At 33.7% G+C, this 16374-nt stretch overlaps 1 protein-coding gene across 1 annotated transcript; it reads left to right on the forward strand.

The window, feature by feature from the left end:
• Positions 1-5986: 5986 nt before the first annotated feature.
• Positions 5987-14895, forward strand: LOC133337710 (plexin domain-containing protein 1; the record flags this gene model as incomplete). The annotated part of the gene is made up of 10 exons (XM_061545915.1): positions 5987-6519; positions 8979-9101; positions 9181-9373; positions 10098-10307; positions 10371-10522; positions 10583-10655; positions 10736-10807; positions 10877-11118; positions 11238-11252; positions 14801-14895. Coding segments are annotated over 10 exons (1682 nt in total), but the record flags the coding sequence as incomplete, so codon positions are not given.
• Between the last annotated feature and the right edge of the window lie 1479 nt (positions 14896-16374).

Below are 16374 nucleotides of genomic sequence, written 5' to 3' on the forward strand. Positions count from 1 at the left end.
TGTTCGTATTGTAAATGTACACATTTCACATTTCCACATTTCCAATTTTTTTTAATATAGGTGCATAACTTCTACACGAATGCATGTATATCAAAGGTTGTAATTTTCCCTATTCAAAACCGCAACCTCTTTTCAAACATTGACAAACTTTTTTACATTACACCAATGCGTGTACCTACCTGTAATGGGAGAAAATATGGTCAATCTTGTCAAAAAAGTTAATATGGTTATAGTTATTTTTTCCTGACAGGATCTTTTCCATGTAGGCTAATATTGCAAGAATCTGGCAAATTGCTCTCGAATCGCATTCCATAGTAACTTCTCGTTTTAGCTGCCACGTTATGGAAAATGTTAATATAGTTCGTATTTGTCGATTGTTGAATAATTTCTGTTCCTTAAAATGACATCATTGAATACATAATTCATTTGCTACAGTAAAGGTGATAATTACGGAACATCTATTGCAAATTAAATGACCCAAATAAATAAACCGAAAATACTTATTTCTGATTTTTTTTGCCAAAGCAAACCACTAATAAAATCACTGGTACCACTTGGCGTATACGTTGTGTCATCAATTATACGCATTCGTGTACTATACATTTTTAATTGTTCCTAGTTCGATATGCACATTCCTAATTTGAAAATATTTAATAAAATGATATACATAAATCAAAATCATTTAATGACCACAACATTGAAAATGTCACTCTGATGTCACCTTATTTCCATACATTTGAACCACATTTAAACACTGTTTTGTGCCCATTTCACACATTCTGTGTCACTAACAGCCGCCGTTCTGGGAAGGGCGATCGTGGGGGTACTGCTGTCATCCTCACACAAATGTGTGTTTTTGCCATTCAATTTGATTATGTTTACTTTAATACTATTTCGTTCATGTTTTTGCTACTGCTGCTGGATGGGAAATTGGTTCAATTTGTTTGTATGTTATTGACCCATTAGTGACAGTGAGACAACGATACGATATATATATGTATATTTAATGTAATTTTTATGTGACACATTTTTGCAATTTATTTTTAGCATTATTATTATTGTTGTTGTTGTTGATAGGGTTCAAATAATTTGACCAATAGACACAATGGCAAACTCGACCCCTTTTTCCAAACATTTACTTATTTTCTTATGGCATTCAATGCATTGTTTTTGTTTTGTTGTTTTCTTCTGTGATAATGATTTCCAAATTATTTTATTTGATTATTTTTGTTTGGCCAAGAAAAAGAAAGAGTTGCCTGTTATTGTTCTTCAATTGGTTGGGGTTACTGTCCCACTAACCTATCTAACTAGATGTACAAATGGGAAGGGCAAATGCTGAGAAAATATTTGTTTGCAGGGAGTAAGTGATAATAGCATAATGTAGAATCAATTTTGGCAAATAAATTTTTGTGGGGGTTGTTGGTTAAATGTGTGGGGGTTATAGAGATTGATGGGTCAACATAATTTATATAAATTAGGGTTTGGTTAGAAAAATATTTTTCCAAAAAATATAACTGATATTAGGCACTTTGGACACGCAAATGTCTTTCGCGCAAGATTATGTCGTGATATCTTATTTAATGAAAACAATTTCAGATATTATGCAACCTCCTACCGTAGATTTGAGGATTCTAAAAACCCTATCCTAACAAGGAAAACTGTGCGAATGGACAACCTGTTCTAAAAAAATCACTCTTAACTATTGCGTTGACAATATTCACAAGATCTACTTTGAAAAGCCTAGAATTAGGTGGCGTGGGGAACCTGTTGACAGAACCTCAAAATATGTCTGGCCCGTGATTACTACATAATTTATTTCTCTCTGTAAGAACGGCGTAACTGGCGTATTCAGAATTAGAACTCTCATCGGCAGTTTGGTAGATTTTAAATAAGAAATAATAAGAAATTCTCCGATATATATCCAATCAACTTATACATAGATTGTATAGAACTTGTCAAACTTTACATCAAGCCCCCTTTCTTCTTACTCTATAATTTTTTTCTCCCCTTATTTTCCCTTATTATATTTTCTCTTCGAGAGGAGTCTCCTAACATGGCAGAATTTCAACAATATTGTGGATTTAATAGCTCCCAGTTGGGTAATATTGTTAAATGATATACTTACCAATCGAAGCGTATACATTTTGACGAAAACCATACGCATTCATGTACACAACCATTGAATAGTATCTCAAATTAAAACTAATTCTTGGCTGTTAATGGACCTGGAAAGAGTGGGAATATCCATAGAAAGACATATCTTCGATATCTGAACATGGCAAAAGAGTTCCACAATGAAGTCTTAAAATGTTGGCCATTTCTTTCTAACAGATTGCTATTCTTATTTTAATAGTTTTTTATATAAATTTAAAATATCTTGCAAATTGGTAGGAAATAATTCGAAATTTGATTCCATATGTTTCATTTATTAGTGAGTATGACTGTTGTCATTGCGTATACGCAATAAGAGGACATACAATACATACAAAAAACTTGAATATGCGTCAATCATTTGGGATCCCTACTGCAACTCCCATATATGTCGTGTAGAAAGGATTCAAAGACGTTTTACACAGTTTGCTCTACAAAATTCACTCCTGACACGCCCTCTTATAAATCTAGGTGTTTATTACAGGGATTGCAAAGTTGTTTTATATTTCACTTAATACTAAAATTGATTCTCCAGATATATTATCGTTAGTACCCATGTTTGTCCCACCGAGGAGCTTACGCGTATTGAATATTTTTAATATTTCATTTCACGGCACGAATTACGGTTTGCAATGATTTTAGTATGTCTAAAAAATTTTTTTAAATCAATTTTGTATGAAATATTTCTTTGAATATAGAATAATAGTTAATTTTAACAACTAGGTATATTATATTATATTAGTCTGTAAGGATACTGAATTCCATTGACTCAATAAATTAAATAAATAAATACCTTTTCCCATTTTGAATTCCTTACCTCGAATTTTCAAATGATTCTCAATTAATATTTTGTTTGTTTACTATATGAGGGAAATAAAATACTTTATTTCCCAATGTTCACCTAATTTATTGCCTTAAATGTAATATTGTTCTCAATAATACTTCCGTTATGTTAACTATTCTATTCAGGGATTAAATAGTTCCCAAATATCTAAATTTTATAAATATAAAAATTGTTCGGGATTAAATAGTTCAGGGATTAAATAGTTCCCAAGTATCTAAATTTTATAAATATAAAAATTGTTCGATTCTTGTTTGAAAGCCGCTTTCATTTTTATACTCCTGTTAATTGAAATATTAATCATTAAAAGCGTATACATGTTGACGACAATCATACGCATTCATGTACACAACGATCATTTGCTGCAAGAGATGTAAAAAAACAACAGAAAATGCGAGTTTTCATTTGCTGCAAAAGAGGTATAACTAAAAAAAGAGATATTCATATGAATTTTTAACAAAACATGAGGTCAATTATAGCGAACAATCGAGCATCATTAACTCGAAAATCACGTTTTTTGAGTTATGCCTGTCTGACAGCAAATGCGCGATGTGTTAATGTGCCTGGGAAGGGGTGGGGTTTTAGAATCACAAGGACTCATTTTCAAATAATATTCATATATTGATATAAAATATATTCCGTGAGATATTTTCGATTTCTATTAAACAGACCTCGTAAACATGTTTGCTATTCACGGACAAATGCATTCAGATTTTTTTCATATAAAAATAAAATATAGTTTTTAGGATATTTTGCAAAATCGTTAATGAGTGCGTATGATTGTTGTCATAACGTATTGCGTATGCGGTCAAGAAAATTATTTCAGAAATTAAATAATTTTTTATTATAGTATACAGTTCGTTACTTAGGAACAGTTATATTTTAAATATAAATATTATTATCTTTGATCTTCATATACATGTTAAATAATATTTGATTTACTAAATCATAAATATTCTAGCAGAGAATGAATACGAGAACTAAAATACTTTTTTTTGCAATAGTTCACCTAATTTATGGAATTAAATGTAACATTGTTCTCCCTAATACTTCCTGTAAATACTATTAAATAAGTTTTTTTGTTTCTTCTTCTTAAATTCAAATCTTTTATTTCCTTTATTCCTCTGTAAATATGTTTATTGTAAATGATAATAACGTGTGTGTGTGTTTGCAAAACATAATCCTATTATAACAGTTGAGTTAATTTATGTGTACAACACAATTGAGCATGGACAAAAGAGAGTACACCACACTCAAACACATTTCACTTAGATTTCCAAGAATGGTCATTATTTTGGGAGGCCACAGTCCCTTCGACAAGAGAAGACTATGAAAAGATTTGTTAATATCGACAATGCGGCAGCAGTGAATGTACTTTTATAATTACATCATTGTGTGTAATAGGAAGTTCAACTCAATGTAGGTAATATTTGTTGTGGTGGTGGTGGTAGTAGTAGTAGGCCAGTCAGTCCATTCCAAATATAATCATATTAGAAAAATCGATTTTTTTTATTATTCCGTGTTTCGTTTTCGTATTTTTGCCACACTGTTACCGTTACAAAAAGGTCATCGTCGTCGTGGTTGTTATGTCGCCACCATTTTTATTGTTGCTATTCGCGGCGTTACCAGGTGGCAGTTGCCGCCTGGCCCCCACCCGGTATAGTTTATTTAAGTGTAAAGTGTAGAAAATGAAGCCAAGAGGTTGAAGACGACAGCGACGACGCCACAACAACGTTCGTTCGTGTATAATTTTCAAAAATACATTTTTAATGGAAATAAACACGCACTGACCTTAATATGCCCCCGGGGCACAGCTGTTTGATTATATTTAACGCATCAAAATTAATTGCGTTGTAGTAAAATACGAAAAAAATTTGCACAGATTATGGAAAACTGAGAAAAACACCGCCTACACAACATGGCCTTTGGTGGGAGACAGGACATAATGTTGTGTCACAATAAAGCTATAAATGGACACTTATACAGGCTTTGATTTGGAATATCTCATTATAGACATTATGCTAATCAAATAATCAATCCTTTAGGCCGATTACACATGTTCTTCAAAATATTTATATAGAATTTCCAAATATATTTTTAATTGAAGGATATACATTCTTCAATCGTATCTCTATAGCGCGGGTGATATTAAGTTCGAAATTCAGTAATTTCTTATTTTTAGTCGAAACTGAATTGCCGTAAGTAAATTACTCACCATCGTTTAAGAACATTCTAAAATTTAACAAATGTTAATTTGCTGTTATCACAGAAATATTTTTTTTAACTCCCCTTTTTTTAACTTCTCCTCTGAGAAAATGAAAAACAAATTAATGACCGAGCCGAACCCTACTTTTTAAACCCTCTGAGGAAAAAAACCCAAATGCAGACACTCGTTGAAAATTCGGCTATGATATTCAGCATTTATCGAAACAGACTATTCACGAATTTTGAATTGAATTGAATTTTGTTTGTGTGTGTGTTTTTTTTCAAAGAAGTTTTGCACCCGCAATAAATCTGGTATGCCAAATTACTGTCACTTCGTTTGGAAAATATACGCCTAAGATCATGAAAATACATAACATGGGCGGGATCTCTATATGGGGGCTTTGACGTAATTCTCAATTAAAGACCTTAAGAATACCGAGAATTTGTAGGTACTGTTATATGGGCAAAGCTCTCATAAATAATACGACTTCTACCTATATTTCAAATGATTTGCAATCATGGAATGCCAAATAACAGAGTTTTTTCAAATGCGACCTTAAGACCTTAAAAATGTCAAAAATATTGCGATCCATACCGTCATTCCAACATACAGATGGACACGACTAAATTGACATAGTCTTTTATAATAACCATAAACAATAATATTTTGAGATGTTGCAAACGGAATTAAAAAATGCCCACTCTTTCTTTATTTAAAAAAACTTAAATTTTAAATATATTTTATTTAATTTCTAATTGTTTTCACCTTTTCTTCTCCCCTCTTTGCAGATGACAAAAAACCCATTGTAGATATTAAAAATCAATACCAAAGTGTTCAAACCACAAACTCAAGTAGTGCTGCTGTACAACAACCAAATGTCAATGTGTCGACCACAGACACAGCAGCAGCCGCCTCCACCTCATCCGTTGTTGTGCCTCCGAGTAGTCGACCTTTATTGGGTGTTAATGGAACCGGTCAACGTAAGGATATGACAGATAAAATAGCCTCAACAACAGCGGCAACAACACTTCAAACGGATATTACAAAAAGTGCCGATGGACAAGCAGCATCATCATCTGACGAAGCCAAAAAGAATGCAAATCCATTACCTAAAAAGGTGTTGTCAGCTACCAAAGTAGCCGCAACTGGTGTCGCAGCCACTGTTGCCGGAACAATTGCTGCAGCAACTGGTGCCGTAACTGGATCAACAAATAGTACAGAAGAAAGTGATTTGGAAAAACTAATTGACTCCATCGATATTCCGGAAGAAGACACTATGGAAACATTGAAGAAGACAAATCGTACTTTGAATACAACTTCGGTAAGTTGATTTTTTGAAAAAGAGGAGGTAATGTTCGGAAATTGTGATTTGTAAAGGTTATTTATTTTCCTATGGCAATGGAAGGAATTTATTGATTTTTAGTTTGATAGTAGTCCCACATGAAAATGAACGAAAGAGGTTAATTGTTTGAATAAAACGAAATCTAAGAAAGAAAAATGAGGTTAATTAGAAGAAATTTCCAGAACGGTTCCAAACGATGAATTCGATTCTGGATTTTAATGAATACTATAGGAACTATCTCAGTAAGTAAAAACGGGATTGTTTGGTAGAATACTGGCAAACAGCTGTTAATCTCTACCAGACAATAAACACTGTTGTTCATCCGATATGCCTTCTTGTCCGGGTACCTCCTTGCACTTGATACTTTTGAGTACCGGATTCGCCAGCTGGAGCGTCAACTCTTGACTATATTGCCTCTCCTGTCGAAAAGTCGACATCCTTCTGTACCATACCTGACGACTCTATTGACTGGAGTGCGATGCTTTTCTCGTATTGAGGAGTGACTAGTTCTGTCATAAAACGCGACAGAACTTTTTTACTTACTTAGCTGGCTTGTGATAGAACGTTTGTTCCAAAAGCCGGTCTTTTGCGCAGCTCTTCCAATTTGAAAGACGATGTTCTGAAATGTTCTTTTCTGACCTTTCTCTTCTGCGTGAACCATCAGTTTGCTCGCTTTTATATGATTTTTGAGCTGGGTATCCTCATTCATTCTCACAACGTAGTCGCTGCAGCTCGATACGTCACTCGATATGTTCTGTTCTCTCAAACACTCCAAGAGCTGCCCCGAATTTTAAAAACAGTGTATAAGTTGTAACAATGTCAAAGTTGTAACTAAGCTAAGGAACAGCTTGGGATCTATTCCGGAGAAGACTACTAGATTATCAATTTCATATTTATTAAACTGTCGGTGTCTTCTGCTGGTAAATATTCAATTGTTTCCAGCTCTTCCTTACCCTCACATAGACGGCAATAATTCACTCCGTTAATGTCACCTTTGGAAATGAGATATCTAATCATGCAGACACCTATTATGATCCCCAATGATTTTTATCTCCCCCTTACTATCAGACAGCAACGAAGAAATTCCACGGCGAAAGAATTCAGGCCAGACGGTTTTTGGAAACCCTGCATCCAGGTTCCGTTGACCATCTGTTGCCGACTACCCCACAGTAGCTCATTCGTATTTTGCCAATAAAGTAGCAAATAGTTAGAGTAAGCTCATCGGCATCTCATTACCGTCTATGTTACTGTATACTGGAACCCAACATAATGAAGGAGGGGATGAGAGGATTAAGGTTTGGTTTAATAACTAAGCCATCATTTTTTTTACGAAGCTGTAAATGTTGATTGTCTTGTATCTACCAAATATTTGATGTATTTTGCTGCGATAAATTGGACATCAACAGTTGTATCAACTGGGATACCGATCAATACCGAGAAAGTTCGTCAGCTATTTCAGGCCGCTTGACGTTGTAATAGTCACCGGTCCTAAGTCACTAAATTATTTCTCTTTGACTAATTCTGCTGCCTGCACGATTGCTACAGTTTCGGTAAGAAAAACGCTACAATGATTGTTTAGTTTTATGAATTTTTGATAGATAGTTCATCACAGAAAACTCTTGCGCCTGTGCTTTCCTCCTGTATAAATTGACAGAACATTTAATAAAGGAGATAATCATCCGCCCAGGATTCTCTATTAGCCGGAAAGACGTTCATAGAATATTTGTTTCATTTATTTATATGTTTATTTGAAATTATTTCCCAGACTGAGAGACATTTATATCCTCATAAAGCTATTATCCATGAATGACAATGATTATTTGTTCTTCATACAATTGCATAACCTAGTTCTTATGTGAAATGTTCATTTATTGAAACATCATAACATCTATGGGAAATTACTCAGTGTGAACCAGCTGTTAAATTATTAAATGACGTATAAACTAGGAAGTTTTTTCTGCTACATAACTTGTTAACAGGCGGCATTTCAAATGAATTTATTATAAATCATGAAGATGTTGTTATTTATGCAGTTGTTTTTTATATACATATAAAATGTATATAAACAATATGATGTTCATCAATTACCGCAATGTCATGGTTAAAAACCGCATTGATAACAATTGTATTCAACTCACCCCATGATGATAGAGTGTTTAAATGAGAAACTGTAAACCGCAGATATACAAATCATAATAAATGCAAAAGCAAAAAGCTTCATTGTATGAATTGTGTACGAATATTAGAGGGGGTTTTCAAATCAAGATCGAATTTAAGAAGTAGAAATGTTATGCTGATTTAGAACAATTACAAGCAATTATATTCTATGACTCCCATAGCCTTATAGAAATTTCCTCACTTTGATATTAAACTAACTATATATCTATATTAAATATCAAAACATCTTATTCATTTTATTTATTTAATTTTTCTTTAAGGATCATCATCAATATTACAATAGCACAACATATACCGACAAAGATAAGGCCGATAAATATTGGAATGAAATTAAAAATATCACACCCAATTTGATGTTATCACAATCTCATCGCCGCGCTATGGTAATGAATTATAATTAATTTTTGAGTATTTTCATGTTTTATTTAATATTCAAATTTTCGTTTTTTTATTATTCTTTAGACTGTATTATTGAGTTTTGATTTCCCCTTCTATGGTCATCCCGTGAGAAATGTTACCGTTGCCACTGGTGGTTTCATCTATACCGGCGATTATGTACATTCATGGTTGGCTGCTACACAATATATTGCACCATTGATGGCAAATTTCGATACAAGTCTTTCGGAAGATTCATTTGTTCGTATAAACGACACAGGTAAGAAGACAGGGAAATATTTTGAAAACAACTAATTGCAAAGCAAGATATTTAGAGGATCTATTGTATTTAAAATAACGTCTAAAAAGTGTCAGGAAATTTTAAAGTTGCAATTTTATTTAAAAAAAAAAACATAAAAAGTAATTTGCATTTCAATGCCTTTCTAATAAACAATTTATACAAATAATCCTGAATTCGCTGAGCAGAGTATTCGTTATACCGAGTGTGGACAGTCAGCGCCCGGAGGTCAAGGCAATTATGAAACACTATGATAGCTGTTTCTACACAGATGCAATCAAAATTTGCAAGATCGTAGATGGATCTATTGACTTTCAGGTTCTGAGAGCTGGAAGTATCCTCCGAAAACATGTTGTTAATTTTTAAATGTCTCTGTAAGAAAGAAATTGCAGTTCTATCTGATCCGTACCGACGTGACCATAGGTTTCATCCGTAAAGTTTAAGAGTTTTTTAGATGTTTCATGCCTCAGAAACTGCAAATAAATAGCTATATTCTAGAATATACAGCAACTCTTTTGGGGATTCAGATATAACTTAATAATACTTGTATTTCACATGTCCTTTATATACTTATACTTTCTTGCCAGGACCCCCACGTTTTCACATAAATATTCTTTGAAAGTGGCGCCTTCGCAACGACCTCAATGTCATGTGCTACTATTTTGTTCATATCCTCAATCCCTTCTCGTTTAATTTTCCTTTGTAGGTTTTTCGTTTACTGTCATCTGGGAAAATGTTTCTCTTCAGGACAAACAAGATGTTGGTAAATTCACGTTCAGTGCTACGCTACACAAAAACGGTGATATTGTCTTCACTTACTTCAAAGTGCCAATTTTCATTAATGCCATACAAGATGACAAACATCCTGTAAAGGTTGGACTCTCAGATGCTTATATTATGGATCAAGATGTTGGCAGTAAGTTATATTTAGAGATTTATGTTTTTACAATAACCCCTAATGAAATATTTGAAATTCCAGATGCTCGTAGAAAGACAATTTATGAATATCACCGTGTTAGCTTTGGTAATACCCAGATTACAAATGCCACCATTATTTATTTCACCGCCTTGCCAACATGTTTGCAATATACCGATTGTGCATCTTGTTTGAATCACAACACCGATTTCACCGTAAGTTGCAAACATTCGACGAATATTTGAAATTTAAATAATACAAATAATGTTTTACAGTGCTTCTGGTGTCCTACCGCCAACAGATGCTCAACTGGTACCGATCGTAAGAGACAAGAATGGAAAACACATTGTAAGTATTTAAAAAGGCTATAGTATTATTTTTTTGTTTAACAATTTTAAAATCTTATTGAATTTCTCGTTTAACTTCAGCCTGTGAACGTTTCCAAATTATTACGGCATCTACTTGCCCCGCTGCTGGTAGCAACACTACTAATACAGATGGTAACACCAATACAAATCACAATGATGTTACAACACATCCATTTAAACCATATAATCCTTCTGGTTTAGACTCGTCAACAACAACAGCTCCCGTGGATAGTGGCAATACGGAATATCAATACAATGGTACACAAATGAAACCCTTGGCTGGAACACAAATGAAATCCATGGCCGAAGAAGCAGAGCCCTCACAAAAAATGAGCCTAACATTGGGTCTATTTATACCAATTTGCCTGGTGTCTTGTATTGTATTGTGGGTGTTGTATGCCTATCGGAATCCACATACGAAAAGTGGACAATTACTTATACAGGTGAGTAATTATTCTGCAAAACAAGGTGATGTGTTTTTGTTGTTTTAAGCCTTTTCTGGGGGTATCTTTAAATACCATTAATTACTAACTATTGTATTTGTGTATTTTATTACATGCAGTCCAAATATCGTCAGGTTTGTAAAACTTTAGAAACTTTAGACTGATGTTCAATATTCGTCACATTTTAAATTTATCTGTTGTATTATCATTAACATTCATCGAATTCGTTGAAATTCATTTGTTCTACTCTCACTATTAACACAAAATATTGATATTGTCATTTTGTTTTATATAGCACTTCATGTTCACACTTTAGCTGTTAGATCACCTGTTCATTCTGAGTTAAATCAAACTAATGCATGTAAATTTGTTCAAGCCTTCTATTCTTATTCCTATGTACTAATTTTACTTTCTCATAGACTGGTTCATGTAACCGAAAATAAAAACATTGCTTTTGATATAACAAACAGTTAAATTTTGAAAAATCTTATGAGTAAATGTTCAAATATAAATGTACATAAGAATAAGTTATCCTATTGTCTTCAATACTATTAGTTCATACTAAAAATAAAAATTATATGCAATATTGTGCGACAAAATCAATCGTTGCTGATCCTCCTTGATCCTCCAAAGCTTGTAGTCGTTGATTTTATTATATTACCATTTGCATCTATTTAGGGCCCGTTATTAGGCCTTCTACTATATATTTGATATTTACATCGTCATCGTACTTTTTGTTTCATTGGATTAAATTTGCACGAACTTTTCGGAAGTGATATTTTCTATGATTCAGATGAAGCTACACATAGATGTAGTAGTTACAGATCAATTCATGGTATTTCGAGAATAGGAACGAGAATGAGTATGGCTGAAATACTCAGAAATGTTATCCATTGCTAAGTCGTTAAGCTACCGCTAAAGATATGATAATAAGTCTACCACAAACCCACATCAGCCGGAATTGATAACCATTACACTCACATGTATTATAATTACAGTGTCTTCTGGGTCTTTTGACTGTTGGCATTGGTACTTACCGGCAGCTCTATCCACATTTGTCTTGGTTGACAGCATAATCGATAAATCGATAACAAAGTTGTCATTCCAAAACTGACTGTGTAAACCCGGAAGTACTGGGAATGTTAAATCCAAAATCCACTGTTTATATGAGATTGGAGATAAAACTAATGAATTTTTTAGTGCCAAGTACCTCCGGGTTCTGACCAAAGTTTTTTTTATTAGGCTAATCTGCACTACCCTCAACAGCATTAGACGCCATTTGCACACATATTAGCAGGGAACTTAACCAGAAAAGGCCGTGCAATCGAACAGTTATGGTGGCACTTGACCATACCAAACTATTCGGAGATATAGAGAAGACAAATCTCCCATCGTTCTTGAAATATTGCATAATCAACTGTATGTGTGGACACCAGTCGTATGTGGAATTTACAAACAGAAAGTCTAAACCCTGTAGAAACAGGGGAAACAAAGGAAACAGGGAGTTCTCCAAAGAGGCGCCATATCTCTGGCCCTTTTTAGCCTTTACCTTTCTGATATTCCAGCACCACCGCACGGTATAGAGATCGTAATGTATGCCGATCATTGTACGATCATAGCGTCGGGTCCCATTATTGATGGCATATGTGAGAGGTTACATTCATACCTGCCCCTGTATTCTGTAACGTTTTAACAACATTCGATATTGTCTATTTTACAACAATTTCATTTGTTTGTTTTATTGTTTTTACAATAACAAAAGAAATTTAAACAATATCGAATGTTGTTACATTCATAGCTGATCTCTTAAATTTCTTCCATATGAGGAATACGAAAATATTCCGTTCACAGCATGAAGGGCTGAAATGAAGCTCTCGCTGAACATAATAGTCGATGGAGAACTAATTCCGACCACTAACTACCCCAATATCCTGGGGGTAACGCTCGACAGCCTTTTCAAGTCGACTGCGCATGCCACTGCATTATGCGATAAGCTGAGAAGTAGGAACAAGGTCCTTAAGTCGATAGCCGGCAGATCTTGATACGCTGACAAAGAAACCGTGTTATAAAGCAACATGACGGTCAATGGTAAGCTATGCGACGCCAGTGTGGTTTGCGATTGTAAGTGATACGCAGCGGAAGAATATCCAGACCTGCCAGAATGCTGCCCTGAGAACTGCAACAGGGTGTCTCCTCATGACTCCTGTGGACCATCTTCATGAGGAGAGGAAGATCTTACCCGTCCATCGACACATTTGTATGTTGTCGATTCATGATCTAGAGAGAGAGAGCTCCAAGAAGCCTATCAAGCAGGTCTAAATGGTATTCACACAGATGCAGCCGCTCAGGCAATAGAGCACTATAGAGTGAATACCATAATCGGAGACCACCCCCATTCATCGCAGCAGACGAGAAGCAGCTGCCCCGACAAACACGAGTAGTCTTATTCATTTAAGATGAGGATGGTGTAACCTGCACAATTCATATTGGGCAAGAATTGACGGATCGATACCTAACACGTGTCCTTTATGTGGACTAGGACCACACGACACGTTGCACCTCTTCAACTGCCCAGCTCAGCCGACTCAACTATCGTCGAATTCGCTATATACGCAAACCATTCAAGTTTCAAAATTTTTGAATTTGGAGATAGAGGAACCAGATAATCCATAATCCATATCAACGTTGCCAATAAGATAATTGCTAAATCAATACAGAAACAATTACTCAGATCGAGGGTTTTTACTATAGAATCACGACACCAATATGTTCCTATTATGATGTACCGGTAGGTATAACATGCTCGTGGAATACTGACCTGAAAAAAATCGGTAGTTTCCCATGGAAACATAGTGAATATAGAGAATATTCGGATGTCCGAAGATTTCAAACATATAGGCAAGGTTAGTGCTGTTTGATTCCCCAGCAGACGAATATGGCCCCGAAGATCTTGGGATACACGGAATTGCATTCTGATTAACCTGTATATTCACTGGCAGTGTCCTTTTCGAAATCTATGTTTGGTTTCTTCAAGTGAAAATGAGATTTGATTTCATGCTCACACAAAAAAATTCTGTTCTGGTTTAGTTTGACTGATGTGTGCGTGTAGTGCTCATTCAACTGGCTCTGCTAAAACGGCAGTGTGGCATCTGGGGGCCCCAGCAGTCATAATGTCTCGGAATATCGTTTCTTTTACCCGACAATTATCTGAAGTTATGGCTGGCGATCTCTCCGAATTATTTCAATTTCGCTATGATGTTCTAATACTGGGCGAGTATTTAATGGAATTTAATAAAAATTATTTTCTACACTTATTCTAGTGGGGAATTTTAATTCAAAATTTGCAGACTATCAATATACACGATTGTGCCCTCTTGTTCGGTAAAAAGACTGCCAATAACACACATAGAACAATATATCGCAAACTTTTGAGAAATCTTTAGGATCATTCGATTCGTCAATTTTCATTCCTAAAATTAGAATAAATGTCGTTAGAACAACCACCCTATGCACATTGATGTTTTTTCCATTTGTGTTTCTTTCAATTGCAAAAAAAGGAAAGAAAACGAATAGTAAATTCAATATTTTTTATTATTTTATATTTTTTAAACATAATAGTTTTTAATTAAAATACTACAATTATGGTTTATCTATGTTTTCCATTTTCCTTTTCTTATTTCAGTATCGTCCAAGCCAATGGTCATGGAGACGTGGAGAAGCTCGTTACACAGCTGCAACGATACACATGTAGACAATTAAACAATTTTAATTTTAGACTTTCTCTATCGTTCTTGTACTTTTTCGTGAACTACTGACACCAAACTGTTTTGCAATATTTTTTTCATTTATTGTTTTATTGGTTTTATTTTAACACATCTCTCCGACATACATAGCATTCTTCAGTGTTTATGTGGTCCTGCTCCTCCCAAGAAAACAAAACAAATGTTGTTTTATTGGCCAATTATCTATGTTATTGTTATTTTCCTTCCTTTTAAATCTGTACTTTCTTTAGTGGAATTTTTTAACCAAGAAACAAACAAAAAGAAACACGAAAATAATATATATTTTAATGTATTTTTAACAAAATAACAAAAAAATAATTTCGAAGAAAAGACATTGTGAGACAGATGTGAAAGAAAATTATAAAAGAATTTCATTTGTGTAAGATGTTTAATTTACTGTAATAAGAATTATCACTATTTGTATTGTAATATTTTCTTGTATCATTATATAATGTATGTATATGTAAAATTTATTATTTGCTCATTGATGATAATTGCTTTCAATTTCTTTGTATCTTTCTCAATGAGCGAATACTATCTACTACTACAACTCACTATTATAACTCCAAACACTTTTTTCTTTTTCGGTTAGGTTTCATTCTCTTCTATGTTTTACATAAAAAATATTATTATTTCTATATATTATATAATTATTTCTCTTCTATGTTTTTTGACATAAAAAATATAATTATGTGGAAAAAATATTTTTTAGTTAAAATATTGTGATTTTTTTATAATTTTTATTTTTAATTTTAAATCTCTTGAGTTTATTGTAATTACAAAAAAAAACACAATAACTATATGTGTCTCTGTATTAAGTTAATTTTTTTCAAATAATTAAAAGAAAATATTTGAAAAATAAAATCGTTTTTTTATTTTCTCTAAAATTGGGTATTTTTAAGTTTTAAAATTTATATGATCAAAATTGTAAATATCATTACAATTTAAAACACAAACAAATACGAATTGAGGCGATTAATGCAGTTGAAAGTATCCTTGTTGGTTTTTGTGCAGCTAAAGTTTGTCTAGGCGCGATGAGTATACAAACATTTATATAACTCCAATTATATGGGCTGAATAGGGGTTTAAGTAAGGGAGTTCTCTATCGTTCATATGATGGTTACCATGATTCCTGGAAACAAAGCTAAGCTGGGGAATATTTTTTACTTGCGGAATTTATCAATGGTAACTGCTTGATAAAATAATCTATGTTTCGGATAACATTTGCAAAATTTCCCATGACTATATATGAGAAGACCTCCTCAAGTCAATCATCGCTTGAGTGTTTGAGAACGACTATTAGGGAATATGTTTTGTTTTTCCCACTGAAATACAATGTATACAAATTTAGGTAGGTTGCAGCCTGTTAGGTTTGTGTCCCTAGAGAATTCGGGGACAGGTGCGTGGACTTAGCTGGCCAATTGAATATATGTATTAGGTATCGAGCCATCAAAACGTGTCCTACAGGAATTGA

Source organism: Musca vetustissima, unplaced genomic scaffold (genome assembly GCF_032173495.1).
Source record: "Musca vetustissima isolate MV318-11 ecotype Yass unplaced genomic scaffold, APGP_CSIRO_Mvet_v1 utg121467, whole genome shotgun sequence".
NCBI lineage: Eukaryota > Metazoa > Arthropoda > Insecta > Diptera > Muscidae > Musca > Musca vetustissima.